This window comes from Lucilia cuprina, chromosome 4 (assembly GCF_022045245.1).
Source record: "Lucilia cuprina isolate Lc7/37 chromosome 4, ASM2204524v1, whole genome shotgun sequence".
Lineage (NCBI taxonomy): Eukaryota > Metazoa > Arthropoda > Insecta > Diptera > Calliphoridae > Lucilia > Lucilia cuprina.
This window is the reverse complement of record NC_060952.1, coordinates 100501613-100525517: the sequence shown is the minus strand read 5'-3', so window position 1 is coordinate 100525517 and position 23905 is coordinate 100501613. Positions and strand designations below refer to the sequence as shown.

Genomic DNA, 23905 nt, shown 5'->3' with positions numbered 1-23905 from the left:
GATGCGTAAAAGAATACGAAATGTTGATAAAATGTTTCTTTAACAAAAGCTTTTATTAAACTGTAATGTTGATAAAAGCTTATAACAACTGAAAAGAAATTTAAAAAAAGAGCTAATTCTAAAAATAACGGTTTATACATTAAAAGCTTTAAATTGACTTTTTTCTAGATGAGTATTGGTGAGAAAACAATCTCTTATAAACATGTATTAATCATGTAAACGTTACAAAGCTTTTTTTTCAAATATTAAAAAAACATGCACATATTTCAAAAGTGTCGCTTTTTTAGTGTAATCTTGAATTAAAATATAAATAAAATAAAATTAAGAGGAATAAAAACAAAGTAGCACAAAGCCACGGTTGCTTTAAAATAAAACTCTCAATCAAAATGGCAATAATTAAAATTCTCAACATGACCTCTCTACAAATTACGCAATTACAAAAGAAATTAAATCCATTTGCAAATTTGATTTATTTTTTTTTTATTAAGCTACTGAAGGTAAATCAATTAATCAATGTGCTCTAAAATACTTTTGTTTTATTTACAAAATGGGTAATTAGCAATTATGTTTTTAACGAGAACTTTTATTTTTAGTTAAGTGAATAGCAACTAATTTAAAAAAAAATCCTAGATTTCTTCAACAGAGTTGCAAAGAACACACAAAAAGTTTACAAAAAGCTTTGGAATACAAATAAAGCAGAAAAACGACGCGCAACAACAATTTATGCATTTTGGCCAGTATTTTGGTGTTGGTGGTATAAAACCGCAAAGTTTTCTAAAATGTAAAACATTTCTTTGCTGAAGTCTGTTGGTAACGGTTATTACAACATACTCGTACAAACAAAATAGAGGAATAATCAAACGCGCTATTAACAATAGAGTGAGTGGGAAACGCGCCAAATCAAACGTAAATTGTTACCATTTTATTTGTTTCAATTGTTAAAGAATAATTAGTAATAGACAAATTACAGTGCATATTTTAGTAACAGTAACGGCAACAACAACAACTACAACTACAACAGCAACGTTAATAAAGAAAAAACAACAAAATGAAGTTACAAAAACTAAAAGCGGTAAGTTTTTACATATTTGTACTTTTTTTTAAATTACATACCAATTTTTGGCAAAAAAAAATATAACAATTTTACTGAGCGCAAATAAGTGTTGAAGTATAACTAAGGCGTTAGCTTTTAAACATTTTTATGGAATGTTGACTAACTGGATTCTAAAATTTGGAAACAAGAGTTACTGTTACAATTTCGAAAATTAAAATGTGTATCAAATAATCAAAAAAAAAAAAAACAATGGTTTTAATGATTTGAAAAACTAATTAAGCGGATTTGTTTCTTATTTATATTTTATAATCATTAAATTCAGCCCAAGGTTAAAAAATTGTCTTGACATAACTTAATGCTCCAAAAGAAATACAGACTAACCGTTTTAAATTACTTTTCAAAAAAAAGGGTGTAGCAAAACAATGTCTTATTATTGTTATTATTACTTTTTTATTTTTCTTCTTTACTATCGCTTTGTTTCTTTACGCTTAAATTACTTTATTCATTATTTAAGCCAGTTATTATAATAATGATCTAAGTCATACTTATTTAAGTATATGACATACCAATGGTTTATATTAAAATGTAATGCTCTTTTTTTTTATTCATAGAAATTATTAATAATGGAACCTCCAGGAAGTTAGCGAAATATGTTTTCAAATTCAGCATATTTTATACTGAGTTCTAATAAATATCTGTCATATTAAAGTTTTTCTTATAGTTTTGTCTATTTCTATATATCTACTTTATATATCAGACTTTATTTTGAATCCGGTGATCTGTTTGAAAGATATATAATAACTACTAAGGGCGAGTTTCTTACTACTCAGTTAAACTAGGCTTAACATGCTGTTATATTAAACCCAAAACAAGTTTAGGCGGACTTTAACCGATGATTGTGTTTTTCAGTTATGGATTTAAGTTCAGTTAACTTTGTCAGGACTGCCAACTTTTCAGTCAAAAATATAAACAACGAACATCTGTTTTTTGCAAATAATACTTTTGTAAAATGAAAAATTTTAGAAAAATTAAAACAATAATAAATAAAACAAAACAAATTAGAAAATTGCAATTAACTTAAAATATTACGTTTTTGTTTTTTCGAAATCATTGTTTTATTGTTTTTTATAATTGTGATTTCTCTTATAACTTAAGTTTAATTGGCCAATAACACTCAGTTAAACTAAGATAGTAAGGGCGGGTTTCTTACTCCTCAGTTAAACTAGGCTTAACTTGCTGTTAGATTAAACTCGGAACAAATTTAGGCGGACTTTAACCGATGATTGTGTTTTTCAGTTTTAGATTTAAGCTCAGTAAACTTTGTTAGTATTGCCAAGTTTTCACTCAAAAACATAAACAATGAACAGCTGTTTTTAGTAAATAATACTTTTGTAAAATGAAAAATTTTGGAAAAATGTTAAATAAACATTTAAAACAATAATAAATAAAACAAAACAATTCAGAAAAATGCAATTTACCTAAAATATTAAGTTTTTGTTCTTCCGGAATCATTGTTTTATTGTTTTTGTTAATTGTGTTTTCTCACTTATAACTTGAGTTTAATTGGCCAATTACACTCAGTTAAACTAAGATAATAAGTAACTTTACTGATAACTGAAAAACACGAAACATATATTAATCCAGGATTAACCAAAGAATGAAGTTTATCTTTATCAGAAAAACTCGCCCTAAGTAACGTTACTGTTTACTGAAAAACACAAAACATGTGTTGAACTAGGTTTAAACAAAGAATGTAGATTATCTTTATCTGAAAAACCCGCCCTAAAACAAAGTTTTAGGGCGGGTAATGGTAATTTCAAACTATTCTCCTATTCCAAAACTTTATAATGTAAAATTGTTAAATATTTATTTTTAAATAAAAAAAATATCTAACAGAAAGTTATCTATCACTTCACAAGGGAAACAATTTTCTGTGAAATTAATATAATCTGGGAATGGTTTTGTAACAGTTATTTAAAAATCTCAAATTCCTTAGTTATGACTATATTGTCTAAACATGAAAAAACTCTAGCATCGTTAATGACTTGACAGAGTTATTATTAAATATTTCAACAAGCAACGAATATGAAAATAAACAAATCCATAAAAACTGCAAATTATTGTTGACATTCACTTGGTAAAAATAACATAGTTTCCAAGTTATTATACTGAACCTTATTGAAGGTAAATAAAACTAGCTTATAGAACACATAACAGTATAATAAACTGACTCACTAAATACATATTCATTTTTCGTTATTTGTCAAGATAAAAAAAAATGTCTTTGTTCTGCAAAGAAATGGTTGAAGGAATAATTATTTTATTCTCGTTTACAAATTAAAACAATCACATAATTGTTTTATATTTAAAGTTTTTTCTCTCCACTATTTTATGCCGGTTTCCACTTCAAATTGTTTAATAATAGTGCAATAGTGTTTGTGGAATAAGGTTTTCAATTAAATATTTACTTTCATAGTTAATTTGTTCAAAATGCAGCTGCATTTTATTACACTCAACAAAATTTTAGCGTGATTCTTTAAAATATTACAAAGTTGTTTTTTTTACTATTAAATGACGTTATATACATATTTTAAGACATTTTTAAATATTGTTATTATTTTGGATTAATTTAAAATAATTTCCATACATTCATATGTAAATTTTCTATGTAATTATTTTGAGTGTAGAAAATAGAGTAATGCGTTTATTTGCAACATCCAAGGACGTCAAGATATTTTAAATTATATCTCAGTTCAAATGAATGTGATTCAGATTTGAAAAATTATAACAGCATCTTAATATGCTATGTATTGTATATTTAAATAGTTTCACTATATTACATTTGACGACTGAAGGACGCTTAATAATTCTAATAAATTTGAATTTTTTAGTTAAAATATTTAATGTCTCTTTGAAATATTTTAGTAAACAGTATTATTATTGCTTATTTTAGAAAATAACATGAAAAAGACAGATAATTGAAACGTTTTCTTATTTCTACTAATTATTTATTTTTTCTTAATAATTCGGTGGAAAACTGTTAGTTTAGAATATAAATATATAAAATAGCAGTTAGATATTTAAAAATTTCATACAAATTACAAATTGCAATTATAATTAACTATTAATAGTTTTACTGCTAAATTGCAACATCAGATCTAAACAAAATTCGAATAATTCTTTTTAGATTTCGTAAATTTTATACACAAACATTCATTAATATAATATCAACAGATTCTTAGTTTTATTTAAAGCTTATACAGATCGATAGAGTTTTTTTTTTTGCTTTAAATTGAAAAATCAAGTTCCTTGTTTGCTGTTATTCAACATACACATGCATTTTTCACCTGAATAACTATAAAAAAATTCCTAATAAAAAATTAAATGAAAAGAAAAAATTGAAAAATAATGTTATTTGTACGTTAAAAATATTTCTAGTAATAAAAACAAGTAAACTAGTTTCATAATCTGGCCAAACTGTATTACAACCACCAACACCAGCGCACGTATTTATGGCGTAATCAACCAAGTGCAACAACGTTTAGTAATTGCAATAAATGTAATTTTTTTGGGCGTTATTGAAAACGAAAGTTTGTACTAGTACAAATTTTATAATATGCTTAGCAATAATTTTCATGTAACATGTTGAAATTTGCCTTTAAATCTTTAAATTCTGAAATTTTCTCAAAATCTTTTCCAACAGCCATTTAGTGTAAATTGAAAAAAATGTTGAACGTTGACATTTTGTTTCTTTATAATTGACATTGGAAAAAATGTAACAGTAATTATGAACATTACCATTTTTATTTCCTTAATAATCTTCAAAGACATCATTTACTACAATTAAGAAAACTTGTTTTTACATTACATTTTCAGTTTACGTTTTTGTCCCCGACAGTGAAAAGAAATGCCGCAGAAATAACCACAAACACACAAATATTTTAACTACTCATATCATGTACATACCAACGATTTACATACTTTGTACTTCTTTTTTTCTTCAAATAAATTAAAAAAAAAAAACAAATAAATACTGTATTACATAATCGTGTGAACTATATTCATTGCAATGATATGATATGGTAGTTTGTAGTGTGTATGTGTTGGTCTTATTTATGTTGTATGTGTATTTACATTTAAGTAGACTAGATTCATGCAATTTGTTGTTAAATGGCCAAAACATTCACTAACTCTCAATTTAATTCAGTACACTCTCACTTTTTTTTTGTACTGGTGGACTGGTTGTATTTAAGTTGCCATTAATGTACTGCATAGAAACTGTAATAACTATCCAAATCAAATCAATATTGAATTGAATTACCAATTCGTAAAACTTAAACCGGCTATGACTAAATACATTCATCCATCATCAAGACAGAACATGTTATTTGTCACTACCAATACAACGTTACAAATGTGTAATTTCTAATCAATCTCTGCACGGATCTCAAACTTGTTTGTTGTCTGCCAAAAAAAAGTTAAAATAATTTTGTATATTATATCTCATATTTAAAATTTTTAAGCCGCTTAAATAATAGAATTCAGACGGCAGAAAAAATGTAGACCCACATTAGAGTACATCATACAAATAAACACTACTCAGTACATTTTATAAATATTTTTGGGTGTGTGAGTCTATTTCTCTGTATGTTTTTTGTAAATATATTGCAATTTCAACTGCAAGTTAAAGTACAATATTTTTAAACACAAATATACGTTGCATTATTTTATGACTTCATCGTTTTAGTACGATCAATAGTAATCGAATTTTACAGTCTTACTCAAAATTAAACATACACTAAATGAATTTTTATTACATATACTAAAAAATGTTAATATGTAGTTTTAAAAACATACAAAATCACCATTAAAATCAGTCTATCGTTGAAAACTAACATAAACACATACGGATGTACATACGTATGTATGCCAATATTTTAAACACATACATATGTATGTATGTTCTTCTTCATTGAACCTACATATAACGATAAATTTTATGGAGAACAAAAAGTGGTTCTAGTAATTATTTGTATGATAATTTTTTTTATAGATCATATTCGTTGTTACTACTCTTTTAAGTGTATGTCTAGTCAATGCTCAATATCCTCCACAACGCCTGGCAATACCTGGAGCAGCACCTGCACCTGTAGCGCGACCAGTAGTGCGCGTAAGGCGACCAGTAGCAGTAAAATCTCAAAGCTATACGCAAAATAACATAGCTCCACGTGTAATTGAAGAACCTAAACCAGTTACTGAATCGGGCGAAGAGGAGGGACCCGATGCTTATTTGCCACAACTTTTAAGAGAACAACAGTTGGCTCAGGTGCAACAAGCACAATTTCAACAAACTGCCGCTGCTTTTCTTAATAACGAACAAAACGCAATACACGAAACGCCAATTTCTCATCTTTTATCTAATGATGAACCTTTAGTTAGTAGTAATCCTTTCTCCACGAGATTTCCCGAACGTCCATCCCCTCCAACAACACCCAGTGCTAAGCAAGTGTTTAATGATTTCGGCATTGGCTCTAATATTATCAATAGTCCTAGATTCAGTCAAGACAGACCACAACAAGCACCACCTCAGACTCCACCACCACAGCAACGTGAACGCGTCCATGTTATTCGCAACAGACCTACTGAGTTAAGAGAATCAAGACCACAATTTGTTGCCCAACCTGCTCCAGTCCAATCACGTCCTAGACCAAAACCCATACAATCTCGTCCCGCTTTGGAACAAAATCAAATACCATTACAAGAAAGGGACAGTCAACAAAATTCCAGACGTCAACGTCCAGTTGCTCAAACCATAAGAAAATGGCGCGAAGAAAATGAAGATGGCAGTATTACCTGGGGATATGAAAATGATGATGGCTCCTTCAAAGAGGAACTTATTGGCACTGATTGTATTACAAAGTTAGTATGATGTTTAATATATTTATATATTTATTTATTAATTTTTTTATTTAGAGGTACTTATGGCTATGTAGACCCAGATGGCAACAAACGTGAATATCATTATGAAACCGGTATTAAATGTGACCCCAACAAGCGCAATGAGGAGGCAGAGCTTCAGGATAATGGCTTCATTAATTACGAAGAAAATCGTGCTGTTTTACCGAATGGAATCGAAATTGACATGTCACAACTAGGCAAGAAGAAGTCAAAAAGACCAGGAGTAAATTATAGAAACTAATCTTCATTGGGGACTTGATGCGATACTGGATACTTGATGGATACAGAATCGCCAGTTCCCAAATAGTTTATAAGACTTGCATTACATATTTACGTTGTGTATATTTTACTTTTATTATTATAGATTTTATTAAAAAATTATAATAAAATAAGGAATTTAAATTCTTACCATTTTTTATATTTTAAGAAAAACTGTCGGGATGCAGTTGTTGATATCAAATAAAACATAAACCAAAAAACTTAAGTATCCTAGTTATTGATTTAAAGTGAGTGTAGTGGGACTGAAGATGTACAATATGTATGTAAATATATAGTAGTTAAATGATTCCTTAGTAGGGACGTGGGCGTCTAATTGGGGGTAAACGATTTGGAGGCGTAATAGAAATATCAAGAAAATCTCCGATACAAAACTTTGCTTGTGCCAACGTTTTATTGTCGTCAGCTCCCTTTTGTCCTGTACACGTTACGCCAATCTCACGCATTTGAAAATGATTATTGCGATAATTGGGATAGACTATAGCAAAGTCGAAATATGTACCCTTCTTACGAGTATCAGGATTGACATCGCGTACTAGGGAGGTAAGCTCATGCAAAGAAGCATCCATCCAAGTATAGATTTGTAGTTCGTTAGTGGGAACATTATTGTACATATAATCAGATACCGAGTGATGTCTTCCAGTTGAACAGAATACTCTCAGCAGTAGTGGACAAGTCTAAATTAAACAGAACATGAAGACAAGAACATTATATGACAAGGTATGCTTACTTTCTCACGGTCAATTTGTTTGGTTTGTGGTTTTTCCTCTACGATCATAGACTCGACATTTGCCATGATTATTATATATTTAAATGCTTAATTTGTGTATTTTAACAAAATAACAAAAAAAATACCATGTACAATTTTATCCGGCTTTTTTCAATAGTACTGAAGTTGGCTGCAGTTTATGTTTTCGTTAAAAATGTTTGTCGTTCGAAGTTGCCACATCAAACCGCTAAGAAATACGATATATGAAGATTACGAAAAAAATATTAAAGTCCCTTTTTTCATTATTACAAATTTGTTTATCAATTCCTTCAAGAAAGTTGATTATATATTATTTAACTATATTAAATTTGTTTCAACATGCATATACATATAATAATATGTATATCACCAATCCCAACCAATCTATAAACTAAGTCGTCCTACAACCGATTTTAAGCCGTCGTTGAGTGACAGCAGCCGCCGCTGGTAATGTTTGTCGTCGCAGTTCTCTGTGTTCAGATAAAATCATTGGGAAAACTAAAACAAAATACACACAAATATTAAAATAATTGAAATAATTGAAAAGTTATTACTTTATACGTATTATCTTACATAAATTATTAAATAAATAAAAAGAATAAACGGATTTAAAAGTTCATATTTATAACAATTTTTACTAAATTCTAACAATTTTTGAGACATAATATATTGAAATATTTACTGCACTTTTTCATCTGGAAAAAAACTCATCATGTAGGTATTTTGAACAACAACAATATTTTGTTTTCTTTTAAGAAAGATAAAATAACTTAATTAAAAAATGAAATTTTTAATATTATTTACTTTATTAAGTGGATATAAGTTTTAAGAAGCTTATATAATTGTTTGAATAGAAGAAAACTAAACAGTAAAAAAAAATAACCAGAAAACTTTTTGCAATTACACTCGAAAAAAATGGTGTGTAATTTATAAAATGCAATATAGTTGTGTGTATAAGATTTTGTAAGAACACAGGGTGGCACAATTTTATTACTCCCTAAACTAATATTTAATAAAAAGGCATTAATTCAAAAAGGTTTATAAACCTAGATTCTTTTACCGGTTAGATTTTAAAATCTTTAGACTGTTGGTGGCTCTTTTAATTCTAAGCTTAGAAGTGTAAAAATTGTACACTAAAAACTTTGATAGGCAGAAAACACATTTTTAGCGATGCCGTTGTTCGACACACTTTAGAAGAGCAGAGATCTCTACCGTCTGTATCCACACTTAATAGTTTAAGTTTAGAATTCACAATTTCTTAGATCGGGTTTCTTCGTTCTCCTTTAGGAAGATGATATAAATTTTTTTGAACTTAAGTACAATTTTTTCACTTTAGAACTATATCTACATATATCGTAGGTCATGTTTCTCCATGAGGAAGATTATTTAAAATTTTTTGAACTTAAGTACAATTTTTCATTCACTTTAGAACTATATTTATATAAAAAAAAATCCTGTAATTAGAATAAAATTATATTTAATCGAGCTTTTGAAGTGAATAAATCTTTATTTTTTTTTTAATATTATTGCTTTTAGCTTCCATCATGTCTTCTTCACATTCAAATGCGCAAAGTAGTGATAATTCTACATCAGCTAGCAAAAATATAGGTAAAAGCAAAACAAATTCTGCTCAGAATAGTAGTGGATCGGACAGCATGGATAAGGTATCGCCTGATCAGGATATATATATAAATCCGGCTGATGGTTTGCCTAGTCAACATCCAACGTTGGCTGATGGTGAAATTGATAGCAGTGCTGAGCCAGAAATAGATCCCGATTCTTTTGATGACTTACCTACATCAATTATTGTTACTAATATACATTCGGAGGTATTTGCTAGTCCTGAACTTAAACAAGAAATGGAGGATTTATTCTGTATGTTCAGTGACAAAGCAACATTTCAATGGTTGCGCAGTTTTAGACGTCTCCGAGTTAACTACGATAATGCTATAGCTGCTGCGAATGCTCGCATTAAATTGCATCAATATGAATTCAATAAGAAAACTGTTATAACGTGTTATTTTGCGCAACCGGTAACACCAGTATCCAACAAAAATCTTCAGCCACCAGCTCCGGTGAAACAATTCCTAATATCACCTCCCGCTTCTCCTCCAGCCGGCTGGGAACCTAGAGAAGAGAATGAGCCATTAGTTAATCATGATTTGTTGGCTGCTTTAGCTAGTCTCACCCCAGGCGAATCTCATGAATTACATCCTCAAAGTGAAGATCAGCCCGCAATCATTGTACACACCGCCAGATTACCAGAAACTACAACAGATGTTATCAGTGCCGGTTCAAAGATGCCAATAGTCCCAACCAAATGTCCCGAAAGAGCATAAACAAAAAATGAAAAAGAATCGAACAAATCAAGTCTTAATGAAGTTTGAGTCAGACTTTACATGTTGCAAACAAACAAAATCTATTTATTTATACACTTTTTCTTTTGTTATTTGTAGGCTGTTGTTTGTTTTAAAACTGAAGCTAATTAATTATACACATAATAGAAAAAGAACAAAAGATGAAAGAAAAAACTCAATGTATTAAATGTAAAAGATAAAAATTGTTAAATATTTAAATTTCAGTTTAGTTTTCGTTAAATATTTATCGAAGCACTAGCTTAAACGAAACATTTTAATTTTTCTGCTATTTTCAACATGGATTTCTTAAACGCACATTATCGATTGTTACTTGCTCACGACAGCGTTTAAGAGAGAAGTCGGATGAACTGATAAATCGCAAAGAATGTTACTGATGGCTTTGTTGAAACTGTCGCAGGCATCCGATCGATCAATGTCTTTTAGACTTGAAACCATACGAATGATATTGTGATTAAGTATAAAATATTTATATAAATATTTATAGTTTTTTTATTAAATATAAAGAAAAAACAAAAAATGTTATTACAATAAACCATGAATTTATGTGTATTACCTACATAACTAATTAGAACTCATGGCTTGTATGTAGGATAAGTTTATTTATTAAAAATTGCCTAAAATTGATCTATTGTTGAAAATGAAATAGATGTTAACAAGTAATACATTCTCCAATCTAACATACGAGTATATACCCGAAACAATTTAAAGCTATTACACAATTAACCATAAAGGAAATTTTATTATTATTTTTTTATGAAATCAATTAAAAATTAAGATTCGAAGAATGTAAAATATTAACAACTATGTTATCTCTTGTTGTACTAATTTTATTTCTATAAATATTAATATAATAAGAAAATCAAACAAAACTAATACAGCTATAATGTATTAATTTTTTATAAGCTCTGCTTTAAACGTGCCCAGAGCTTATCTAGTTCATACTGTAACACATTATTCCGATACTGTATTTGCACACTCATCCACATCTACTAAAAAGAACACAGACTTCTTGGTGTATCTTTATAATCGTTGAAAACAAAATTTGTCCTTAACTGATCCCAGCAGAGAAACACTTAAAAATATTAAAAAACAATTAAAAATACTATCGAATCACAAAATTACCTGTATATAGTTTAAGTTAAACAAAAATGTATGTAATGGAAAATGTTTAATGAATTTAAATAAATAAAAACAAAATTTATGAAGATATGAAAGAAATCGCTGTATGTCAATTATATAAATAATTCTTATTAAAAAAGGATTATGACACTAAATATTTAAAGAGTCCTTTATTCTAGGTATTGTTACCAAAATGGAATTCATGATATTATAACAGAAAATGGATTATTATTTTTTCTTAATATATTAAGCAACATTTTATTGTAAAAACAAAATAAACAATTAACAATTTTTAATATTTGGAATGTAATAAGAACACATACATTTATAAATATGTATGTATGTATTATACAGCGCACATACACACATATACTTATACATTATTGTGTACAGATTTCGGATATTGCTTGAGTTTAGAGATGAGTATAATTTTCTATTTTTAACTTAATAATTTGTGGAAATTAATGTTTTCCTATGGTTTTTAAAGGTACCATCTGTTCTGGATCATCTGGATATACGCTATGTCGTCTTGACTTTCTGCCAGCACATTGACTAAACCATGTATCGCCTTTGCCAAAGTTTTCACCATCTTCAATGGATTCTGGCATTGGTTGATTCATTGTTTCTGGCAAGAACATTACCCAAAATCCTGACAGCAAGGCAATAATACCAAATAATACGGCAGGTATTTTAGGATCAAATGAATCCAACAGAGTAATGAGAGGTGTTAGAGCGCCAGACAAACGGGCACACATTGATCCTAAGCCCATAGCTGAGTTACGAACAACAGTGGGGAACAACTCGGCGGAATAATTGTAAATTACTCCAAAGGATCCGGCGATAAACAATTTTCCCATCATCACAATGCCAGTTGAAACTGTGCTGCCTTGTTCAATGAAGGCTGCAACCATACAACAAACGCCACCGGCTAACATAAGCGTACTGGTAATTGGTCTTCTTCCAAGGCGATCTAAGACTAAGACAATGGTCAAATAACTGGGGAACTCGACCAAACCCATAATGAATAGAATTAAGTAGGGATTGCCGTAGAGTTTGCCAGCACTCAAAGAGAGACCATAGTAAACTAATGAATTTGCGAACCAACAGAGACAAACATTCAATGTTTTCATGCGCAAATTTGGAGTTTTAAATAGATCGCCCAAACCGGCATTTGCCTTTTCTTCAGTAGATTGTTGGCTTTTAGCTTTTTGTAAGAAATATTGCTTGTCGACTGGAATGCCGGATCCATTGATTCTTAAGCCCTTGGAAACAATGTCAATAGCTTCTGCAGCGCGTCCTTGCATCCACAGCCAACGTGGTGATTCATCTAACAACCACCAGTGGCCTAAGAATAGAACACCATGCAAACCGTAAACAACTTGCAAAAACTGACGATCCTTTATTAGAGCTCCCCAACCAGCAACCAACATTATGCCACCAGCGAATACAGCCTACACAATTAAAAATAATTATTAAAAACCATTTTTATTATACCTTGAAATTTTAAACAAACCTGGAAAGCTATACCACATGCAGTGCGTTTACTAGGACCAACAAGTTCCATAGTCAGCACAAAACCACATATATAGGCACCAGCCGATCCAAATATACCCAGCAGATAACGAGCAAACATATACGAAAAGTATTCAGGTATAAATGCTACAGCGACGCCTATAATGAGCTGCAATAAAGCCGACCAACAAAATACTGTCTTACGTCCAACCTTATCTGCCAAACCGCCCAGTACTACAGCTCCAGTAAAAACACCCAACATAAACACTGTCTGCACAATGCTGCCCATCCAACGTTTATCACATACAAAATCCCAATCAATCGTACGAGATGTTTCGTAGTAGGTACGATCGTAAACATACGATGTACAAGCAACTGTATTATTGTTGTCATCGTACATATGGCAAGAATCCAATTCTCCATTTTCTTTCTTTGGTATAGCGTTTAGAATGTCCGTAGAATTCCAAGGGACGTAAGAGAAACTTGTGTTATCTACGCCTTCGATAAAACAACGATGTTCGGGTACAGCTTGCACCGTTACCAATGTCAACATGTGCAGACCAGCAGTTAAGGCGGACAATACTTGGAGGAAGAATTGAAACGCTTGATAGCGTCCAAATTCCCCTAAAAAAGAACAAAAAACATATTAAAAATTGGTAAAGTATATTTATCTTATATAACTACATACATAAGTATATGATTTTTTTTTTAAATGAAAATATGACTAAAGCGGTTAGAAACAAAGTTTTCAAAAAAGCAATTTTTTAACAATATACAATTAAATATGTATAATCCAAATTTTAGACTCTAGACCAAATGTGTTTGAAAATTTCGTATTCATCTAAAATAATTTGATTAGTTAGTAAATATTAAACTATATTAAACTAAACGTTATGATTTTTATATAATAAAATCAAAATAGAATTTATATTAGAATAAGATATAATGTCGAATTTTTCTAAATAATATAATCTACATTCTTAGGTTAAACCTAGTTTATTCTAGGTTTCAGTGTTTAAACCCAATTAAACTTAAGTGAAGATCTAGCCATGCCTGTCCGTCCGTCTGTCAGTCTGTTGAAAGCACGATAGAGTCCAAACAAAACTTACTTTTAAGTAAGGTTTGTTTGGTATTGGAAATGGGCAATATCTGTCTACGTTTTCGTGTAGCTTTAACAACCATAAATGTTTTAAAAATGCGAGAATAACGATGAAATTCGACAGGAATTAGTCTTACATGAGCCATATTCTCTCGATCAAATTTTATGAGAATTGGTCCATAATGACTTCAACATGACAAAAATATGAGTTTAGCGCTGAAATTTGATAAAAGAAAGTTTCTTGCGAGCAAAAAACTATATACCAAATTTTATAAAGATCAATCCATATTTACCCCTTCCCCCCTTATAAGACCGCCCTGAGAAAATGACTTTTACGCACACTGCTCCCTTCAAAATACGAGTATACTGAAATTCGACACAATTGTGTTTCTTATGAGCACAAATCTCTCTACCGAATTTTATGAGAATCGATCGAATATAACACCCTTATAACACGAATATAACACCCTTAGTTTTTCATGGATTATGTAACCAAAAAGCCAGGGTATCACACTGAGCATAAAGCAGTAGACAGTAGACAATCAGCAGTAAAAGTCCGCCTAAATTTATTCCGAGTTTAATCTAACAGCAAGTTAAATTTATTTTAACTGAGTAGTAAAAACCCGCCCTCAATATGTTAATTTTGTTTGCTAGTTTAAGAGCCCAATGAACGTGGTTTAAACTTAAGCAATAAATGCAAAAGTGTAAACAGCTGATGCAAAAAATTAATATAGTTTTTATAAAAATAAGTAGTAAAATGCATTTATTGTTGACCAGAACAAATTGTGGAGACTTCATAACACAAAATGTATGTTTTAAATTTAAGTTTTCATTAATTTGCATATTACATTTACAATGGTCTTCTTCTTAAGAATTATAAAAATGATTTATAAAACATGTTTTGACAATAAACGGTGACGTTTTTTTTTTTTTTTTTGTTGTTTTGTATGGCAACACTGCAAAGTTTAATTTTGTACTCAAAAACATCAAATTAAATTTATTTTTAGATTAACTAATCTGATTATTAATTGACATTTGATCGCAAACTTAAAACCCCTCTCTTAGTAATAAAAACGGTAAATAATAAAATTAATCGACTAGATGTGAGTCGAGTTAGCAAAATAAAGTTGAAGTTTGATACGAAATACATTGTTCGTGTAAGAGAAAATGTGTATGTATGTAGTTCATGAGTCCGACAATTCCAACACCGAGCAATCCTCATCACAATTGACCTTTCAAAATAGAGTCTAAATATTCCAGGAATATGAACATAAAATAAAAGACCGAAAGAAAACAAACTTATTATACATTTATTAAAAAAGTGATAAATCAACCTGTTTATTCGGTGAGTTAGCACTTTTTGAATATACTTAGTATCATGATATAATAGTAAAGAAAAACCTTTTCTGATAACATTATAAAAAAAATTAAGATTGCGTTAAAAGAAACCCAAGAAATTGCTGTACATATAAGGATATATGACCCCAGATACAAACTCAAGACAGTAAATTATTTGAGGCATGATAAGATTTTTACACATACATATCTCCATTATATATGGACCATTTTTAATGGCGACCCCATAAATTCTGTTTTTAAAAATTATATTTCTTGAGTTAGGCTGTTTTACTGCTTGTGACCATAAATGAAGTTTATTTGAAACAAATCTTACAAGAAATACCTATCTCTAACCATGTTTTAAATCCAGACTTAAAAAAACCTATTAAATTAAAAACCAAGCAACTGTCAATGCGAAATATGCAATTATTTTTATAAGAAATATTTAATTTAATTAAAACGGAAAAGATCTAATTAGTAGGAGATGAAAAAAGCACGTTTTGATACAACAAAAACAAAATTTTCAATGCCAACCTAAATTATTAAATAATTAAAAGTGTAAAGTTTAAAAATAATAAAAATATTTTAACGATTAGTATATGATTTCTATCTATAAATACGTACTACGTATGTACTTTATTATATATGTATGTACATATAACTTACATACATATAGGTATTTATTTATGTATAAACATGTATGTAGATGTTAAACATGCGTTCTAACAAATAATTTTTTGGAAATATTATGTATATTTATTTGATCGTGGGGCCTACTTGGTACATATATACATACATATGTACAAACACTTGTTCTACAATAAAGTGATAAGAATAAAACAATATTTAATTTTTAATACTTGAAAATTTTTTTTTTTTTTTTTGTACTGTGAATTAAGAATGGCGAAAAATCAATTGTATAGTCTTTGTTTAATAGAATTTAATTCATTATTTATGAATTCAACAAACATACATACATACATATGTGTATATGTATGAACATTGCTGTAAAATCAAGTATCGAACGACCACAACATTCACTTGTATTTAGTATTATAAACTAATTTAACTTTTAAAACAAGTATAGTACAACAGATATACATACATACATAAGTATATAGTTACATATATATGTGTTTTTTTAGAGAACATATGAATGTATTAATATTTGAAAAAAAAAATTAAGTTAAAAAGTTGCAACAAAATTAAGGTTTTTTGAACAACTATGACCATGATTTGTTTTATTATTTAATTATATTTGCTAAAAAGATAATTAAATAAATTGTATTTCTATTTTACGTAGGATTTTATTTCAATTGGTATTTAAAGAGTTTCTTATCTTTGAGGGGCATACAAATCCCCACTTGTATATTTTTTGGGATAATGTCATAGTAGCACATGATTTTTAATGTGATTATCACTGTGATAAAGTTGTTTGCTAATATGCTGATTGATGTTACTACTTGGAATTTTTTTGTGGAATTTTTTTTCATATTAAAATATTGGTATTTAACTTGCAGACAAATTCTTAATGATTTATGGAAAACATAGATATGTACTTATGTGTTTATTTATAAAGTTTTTGGAATCTTTATTTAAGCTTATAGAGTCATATATAATAAGCAAAAGTTATTATTCTTGCATTAAAATGTATGATTAGAAGATAAAACAATAATCCAAAAATGAAATATTAAAATTTTGAATTCGTGTTAATAATTTGTCTCTATTTTTTTTTTTTAAGTTTGCTGGTATTTTCTGTAAACATAAAACACCCAGCAGTTCGACGGGACAGTCCCGAACTGACCTCTTAACCTACCACTTGTGGTGGCCCCTAGCCACCTGCCTACCCAGGTGACCGACCATTTTAACATGGGCTTGTCCTACGAGGAAGTCAATCGTCACTCTACACTCTACAAAGAAACAGTAAAGAGACGATTGCCTCCGCTCTCGCCTACAAAGGGGACACTAAAGTGCCGACTGTCTTAATTCTCGATTGCAAAGAGTTTATTTGTGACGAAAGACCAAAACATACGAATTCGAGACAGCCAGGTGGTAAGATTTTAATGGAACTAAAATTTAAAAATTTCATGTGTCTACTCTACAGAATACTATGGGACAATAATGTGACGATTGACCCAAAAGTTATAAATTTGAGTCAACCAGATGGTGGCATATTAGTAGAAAATAAAAGATGGGTAAAATAACTACTTTCGGAAGTACAACAAAAAAACAACTTTTAAGAGTATAATCTCTAGGTTACTTGAGGACAGTCTCCGCTCCCGCTTACAAAGGGGACACTAAAGTGACGACTGTCTTCATTCTCGATTAAAAGGGTACATTCTTGACGAATGACCCAAAACATACGAATTACGATCATCCAGGTGGGTGGGTAACTATGTATTAGTGGAAATTACTGTCTTTTTCGTATGCATTGACTCTTTGTCGAACTGCTGGGCAGTCATTGCTACATACATACATACATACATATGTATGTCAAAAGGGAATCTATTTTAACGTATTAGTATCTCTATAATCAACTGAAGATAGAATCAAAATTTTAGAAAATATCGAAATGTTTAAAATGTGATTTTCTACAGTTTTATATTGGAATTTTAAATGCTTTCCTGAAGAGTACAAAGACCAACTTATGAATTTTTCTTTGTTGCCGCAAAAGTGATTTGCAATAATATTTTTTTCAATGAAATTAAGACTTTATTTTTAAAACAATGAACTCTGGATATATTTTACAATATTTGTGCATAAACCAAATAATAATATATAAGCACTTATACATAAATACTTGTATGTACGTGTGTTTTAACATTTCTAATGTACTTGATTCAAATAATTACTGGTGTAAAAACAGAGTACATTTGTACATGTTTTTTGCCTTTTTAAACAATTTCTCATGGCCAAAAAATAGTAGTCATGAACCACAACAATAAAATTATTAAACAATTGAAGAAGAGACCAAATAAATATGTTACATTTGTACATGATAGTATATAGTTCATACATACTTACATTGTACATATAAGTATGTATGTAGGTCTACACAGCTATTTGTATTTGTAAGTTTTTTTTATTATTGGTTTTGAAATGGCGCTACATTTATTATAGACACATCTCAGTATTTTTATGCGTTAAATTTATTTGAATAATTAGTTTTGTTTTTCATGCAAATTGAATTCAATTGAAAGGTTTGTAATCAATTCAATTGATCTACATACAATTTATATTTAATTGAAAATAAATAACAGCGATCAAAACCGATTCGTATACATCTCGTTGCACAAAATATGTCAACGATAATGTAAATAAACTCTTCAATAAAAATAAAAGCAGTCGACTACAAAAGTGTCAACATTTGTTTAAACATTCAGGGCCTTATGCAAAAATGATTATTAAAGTTAACAATGGTTTACTGCACACTTTTTCCATATAAAAACTGGTTTTAACAACCATTGTTAACTTAATAATCTTTTTTGCATAAGGCGGTCAGACTTTAACAAATTCGTCGTTTGTCGTTTTATGTGTGTTTGACAAAAATCTAAAACTATTATTTCATCTATCACACTAAAATAAAACTTTAGAAAAGAAACACTTTTCACATTCACTAAAACACTTGTGTAAATATTTACATTTTTTAAGTATATTGATTTTCAAGAAATACGTCACTTTTATTAATAGACATTAATACAATATTCATTGATTTAAAAAAATCGGTAATAACCACTTACTTTTCAATCACTATGTGCTTGCCGTCTGCATTACTTTGAAGTAATCGAGTAATGACTTTCTTTCAATCTGATATATGTCATTTTGCTTCCACATTTTATTTAATTGCGTGTAAGGAATTCTGTTTTAAAAAAAGAGAACTACCTAGGAAAAACTTACTTTGAAAAGTAATGAGTTAAAATACTAATAAAAACTTTTTTCACTACTTCTTCATTAGCATATCAACTCATTATTTTAACACGGTGGAGGCAAGTATTTTTACGCTCGCTTACAAGTAGGCAGTTAAAGAAGAATATTTTGCTTACAAAGAATTTTTGTTGCCCACTGTGCATTGTCACCATGTGGTCTTGTAAATATTAAATGAAATACTTTAAAAGTGTCATCGAATGTCTAATTAATTTAATAAAACTTGTATATAATTGACAATTAAAGCGCTAAACACAATAATGGCCTCATTTAGTAAAAAATGTTGTTTTTGTTAAAAAAAAATTATTTAGAACATAAAATAAGTACATTAAGGTGCTTCCAAATTGAATGTTGCTGATGTTTTTGTACTGACGACAGTATTTGGCAATCATGATCAGAGGATAAAAAGGTCCTTTTTAAAGTTTTTATGAGTTTTTCATATTTTTGACAAAAAGTCATATGTAAATTTAGTATCATATGAAAGGTCTTTGAGAGACTATTTCAATGACATATCACAATTTTGTATACAACAAATGTTTGGAAACTAATTAAAAAAAATGAAAAAAATCTTTTTGTTCAAATATTTCCAACTTTAATTTTTCCCAGATATACTGCTAGCTATATTTATCTAATTTACCGAAAAATTAGAAAAAATCGATTACTTTTGCTGCTACACAAACATTTCTTATACACCATTGATATCCCATTCTTATTATACCAAAATATTATATACATACATATATCCTTTGGAAACTATTAAAAAAAATCATAAATCATTTGATCTAGCTCACCAACGCCTGGAAATAAATTTAGAAAAATTATTTCTTAGAATCAATTAAACATTCATTTTAGTTGGGAACATTGACTCCTTATTTTTCCTTCATACAAACGGCGCCACCCTAAAGTACATATGAACACATATTGTACTAGTGCAAAAAAAAAATGTATATAAAAGAAAACTTTATATTTCTATGCATTAATTTATTGGCTATTCTATGGACTAGCCTATTAACTGATCTATGGACTAGTATATTGATTAGTATGTGGATTAGGCTATTGAATATTTAGAAACATTTTATTTATTAAAAATAATTATACACATTAAAACTTATATCAAATCACCAGCTTTAATATTATTTTTTAAATGCCAGTATACGCACGTATTTATAAAATATTTTGCATATTTATAATTTTCATTTTAATGAACAACGTGTGTGTAACAGCACATACTACAATAATAAAATGTTGTCTAACTTTAACATTTGTATTTCATTTTACTTCAGCAATTTTATAAAACGATGTTCTTTTAAAATAAAAAATTAAAAATATAACTATTTTTAGTATTAAAAATTTAACTCAGGCCCTTTTCAAAAAAAAATATTTTTTTTATTTTCTCGTTTTCAGTACATTAATACACATCGATTGAGAGGTATTCCTACAAAAAAGTGTTCCACGGGACATCCTAATTTACATGCAATTGACTACTTTGGACTAGCTTTCTATGTTTGTAATCTATGTAGTGACGATGGCATATATGGCTAGTAAACTGCGAAATCGATGACTTGGGGTTACCCTAAGTGATAGACGAAATAGCTGGTCCTAAATTGTCCCCCGCATTGCTGGGCGTTCAATCATAATATTCGCAATCACATTGTATACCGGTATGCATGTGTGTATGTAAGTGTATACAGATTGTTAACAGATTAAAATTGTAACGGTAATATTACGAAATACTTAGTTCTGATAAAGATGTTTTGCTGATAACGTCACCTGTTAATATTTATTGAGCTATACATTTCACTTTACGATCATAAAATATAAAAATAAAATTGTGATAGATGATCAAAATGGGTACAGCGAAAAACAGCACAGAATCTTAATGGGTCATTAAAGATTGTAATTTATTCATACCTAGATATCAAATGTTTTACAGACATTGTCATATACATGCACTCATTAGCCACAATTAGAAAATATCGATTAAAGTGTTACCCTCGTATTTACAAAGATATTAATAGTTTATTATGGGTTTATGTGTTACATTGTCTACTACTGTCTACGAAAATATTTATTAGCATTAAATAAATTAACACGTTCGTTATACTGATCACGAGTTTAGATAAAAAAATTTTGAATTTATAATATATTTTTATTTATTTATTTATTTATTTATGCATTTATTCCCACACTTAGAATTATTGCTTAAAATAGATATTTATTAGTTATATCGGATTATTCATATCTAAAACGAAAATGCTCCATTCAGTACACAGCTTATATTTTAAATTTAAAGTTTTTTCAGAAGTAAATGTGCTCAAATAAAATAGAAATAATAATAGAAAGACAAACAACTATAAAGCTAACACTGATAACACGAAAAGATTATTTATGATTAGTTTATAATGTGTTGTGATAACAAACAATTCACCAACCAACCGATATTTTTAAGTGGACTAAATCCGCGTACCAATAGTATATAACCTTACAAATTATCTGTCTGTCTGTCAGACAGCTTCGACATTTATTTGTTTGTTCAGGGAGCAGATTGTTATAACTGTAAATATTATTTCTATTTGCATTTGTGTGTATGAGAGTGACTTTCTGTGTATATGTATATGGATATTCGAAAATTTTGCATTACTAGTACATATGTATGTATGAATGTAACTTACCTAGTTTGCCCATTAAATCTTCTAACACATAGTCTACTGCCATGTTTTTGTTTTTGCTGCAGATTGGCTTTTGTGTTTATGTCGTCTGTTACGTACTTAGTGCGTATGTTTTGTATCTGAATGGGAATGTAACGAATATTTTGTTGTTTTTATAAAATAATTTATATTTCTTGCACATCTATTTAGTATATATTTATTTAATGTATCATTTCTTAATTCAATGAACTTTGTTTATAATTTTATCATCTTTATTGTTGTATTCTCATTTTATTTTATTTATTTATGTATTTATTTATGGAGTTATAGTGGGATTTTTTAAACTTAAATAAGAAACCAGTTTTAAATGCAAAATATAAACAAAAGCAAAAACTTAGTGAAAATTACTAATGGAAAATTTAAATTTTTAATATATTAATAATTTATTATGTTTTTATTATGTTGAATCAAGATGAATCGCAGACGTTAATTCAATTTTAGGATTCTCACCAGCAGCCAGGGAGTGAGCCAGCCAGCCGATAACGTGTAAACTCTAACGCACTTATAAGTCGACTAAAAGCAATCGTCAGGCTGTTTACTGGAATTGTTTTGGGGATCTTATTGTATAAAGCAGCAAATAAAACAAAAAGTGAAATATATATTATAATATTATAAACAATTCATATACAAACATACACATACAAATACAAATGTATATCAATTTTAACAAAAAGAAAAAACGTGGCGCTCCGCTCAATTTAGCAAACTCAGTTCTTTTATAAATTATATATACTCTCTTAATATCAAAGAAGTGTTAACACAGCGTCAGAGACGGTATTCATAATCCGTTAATAAAATTTATGGAAGGGAACTATATGTTTAATACTAAATATTAAAATCTAGTTTATTCTATGACAACAATTCTCAAAATGTTTATCCTGTATTTCAATATTTGGTGAGTTGGATCAAAGAAATTTCACATTTATTGCAAAAAATATTAATAATTGGTATCATATAGTTTTTCCAAGTTTTACAAGGAATTATTTTTTCTTGCACCAACACTTTTACGGAGCTTTATGTTATAACTATTGTACACAGATAACTTGGATAACCTGGAGCTCCTGTGCAGTAGAGTAGTTTCAAAATAGACTTCGAATCTGATAGTTGTATTCCATTATTGATCAAATAAACAAGTAATGTATATAGAACGGAGGTCAGATAAAGTGAAGTACAAAAATTGGCTGTTACGCAAATCGGTCAGTTACAATAATAGGTAGTTGCGCAAATCGAGCCCGCACTATATTACTTAGTCCGTTTTAAAAACCGAGATACTTCAATACTTCTTTCGACACTTGAAAAAGTTTTTAGCCCATCGGAAATCGCACTGTATTCAACTCGTTTGATAAAATCCCATCTAAAACAACTCGTATTAGTCCATCTCACCAAATATTGTTTCCAAGGAAAAAGTTTGAAAAACTGTATCTTAGAATTAACCATATTTTTGTACAATAAAACGGAGCCAACCTAATATAGATATCGTTTATTCACTACAATACTGCCATAATCCAAAATTCGTTTTTGTTTTGAAACGGGAGCTCCAAAACATGCGTCATACTAAAGTTTATCAAAGTCCGAATAGTCTATAATTGATAGTGTGAGATCGTTTTTTTTTTTGTAAACGTAAAAATAAAACTCATGTTTTTACAAATATTTGATAAAAAATATTTAATTTTAGATAAAAAACCTGTTAGCCTCGAGTATCTGAATCTTCATTTCTCCGTTGATTTGTTGAAAAGATATTTTAAGTTAAACATTGATTATTTCAGTATTATATTAAATGGTTATACCTCT

General features: G+C 28.9%; 4 protein-coding genes across 4 annotated transcripts; 2 read left to right on the top strand and 2 right to left on the bottom strand.

The window, feature by feature from the left end:
- The first annotated feature begins 775 nt into the window (after positions 1-775).
- On the top strand, positions 776-7496 carry LOC111690311. Its single transcript, XM_023452778.2, has 4 exons — positions 776-906; positions 971-1072; positions 6108-6973; positions 7028-7496. The coding sequence occupies exons 2-4, from the start codon at positions 1049-1051 to the stop codon at positions 7251-7253; spliced, it is 1116 nt and encodes a 371-aa protein (XP_023308546.2). The 5' UTR covers positions 776-906; positions 971-1048; the 3' UTR covers positions 7254-7496.
- Positions 7335-8273, bottom strand: LOC111690312 (histone deacetylase complex subunit SAP18). Its single transcript, XM_023452780.2, has 2 exons — positions 8019-8273; positions 7335-7965 (listed from the first exon to the last, which is right to left on the bottom strand). Exons 1-2 carry the CDS (start codon positions 8082-8084, stop codon positions 7582-7584), a joined length of 450 nt encoding a protein of 149 aa, XP_023308548.1. The 5' UTR covers positions 8085-8273; the 3' UTR covers positions 7335-7581.
- Positions 8274-8496: 223 nt separating this feature from the next.
- On the top strand, positions 8497-11494 carry LOC111690240 (protein sarah). The gene is made up of 2 exons (XM_023452692.2): positions 8497-8750; positions 9573-11494. Exon 2 carries the CDS (start codon positions 9581-9583, stop codon positions 10373-10375), a length of 795 nt encoding a protein of 264 aa, XP_023308460.2. The 5' UTR covers positions 8497-8750; positions 9573-9580; the 3' UTR covers positions 10376-11494.
- A 181-nt stretch (positions 11495-11675) lies between these two features.
- On the bottom strand, positions 11676-22676 carry LOC111690231 (organic cation transporter protein). The gene is made up of 4 exons (XM_023452681.2): positions 22565-22676; positions 22079-22194; positions 13047-13669; positions 11676-12984 (listed from the first exon to the last, which is right to left on the bottom strand). The coding sequence occupies exons 2-4, from the start codon at positions 22119-22121 to the stop codon at positions 11995-11997; spliced, it is 1656 nt and encodes a 551-aa protein (XP_023308449.1). The 5' UTR covers positions 22122-22194; positions 22565-22676; the 3' UTR covers positions 11676-11994.
- Between the last annotated feature and the right edge of the window lie 1229 nt (positions 22677-23905).

Bases quoted from the DNA above. Each gene is read 5' to 3' on its own strand.
- LOC111690311 (XM_023452778.2), top strand. From the start codon at position 1,049: ATGAAGTTACAAAAACTAAAAGCG. The intron at 1,073-6,107 runs GTAAGTTTTTAC...TTTTTTTTATAG, and splicing joins AGTTACAAAAACTAAAAGCG to ATCATATTCGTTGTTACTAC. The intron at 6,974-7,027 runs GTTAGTATGATG...TTTTTTATTTAG, and splicing joins GGCACTGATTGTATTACAAA to AGGTACTTATGGCTATGTAG.
- LOC111690312 (XM_023452780.2), bottom strand. From the start codon at position 8,084: ATGGCAAATGTCGAGTCTATGATCGTAGAGGAAAAACCACAAACCAAA. The intron at 7,966-8,018 runs GTAAGCATACCT...TGTTTAATTTAG, and splicing joins AACAAATTGACCGTGAGAAA to ACTTGTCCACTACTGCTGAG.
- LOC111690240 (XM_023452692.2), top strand. From the start codon at position 9,581: ATGTCTTCTTCACATTCAAATGCGCAAAGTAGTGATAATTCTACATCA.
- LOC111690231 (XM_023452681.2), bottom strand. From the start codon at position 22,121: ATGGCAGTAGACTATGTGTTAGAAGATTTAATGGGCAAACTAG. The intron at 13,670-22,078 runs GTAAGTTACATT...GTTCTTTTTTAG, and splicing joins AGATTTAATGGGCAAACTAG to GGGAATTTGGACGCTATCAA. The intron at 12,985-13,046 runs GTTTGTTTAAAA...TTAATTGTGTAG, and splicing joins CATGTGGTATAGCTTTCCAG to GCTGTATTCGCTGGTGGCAT.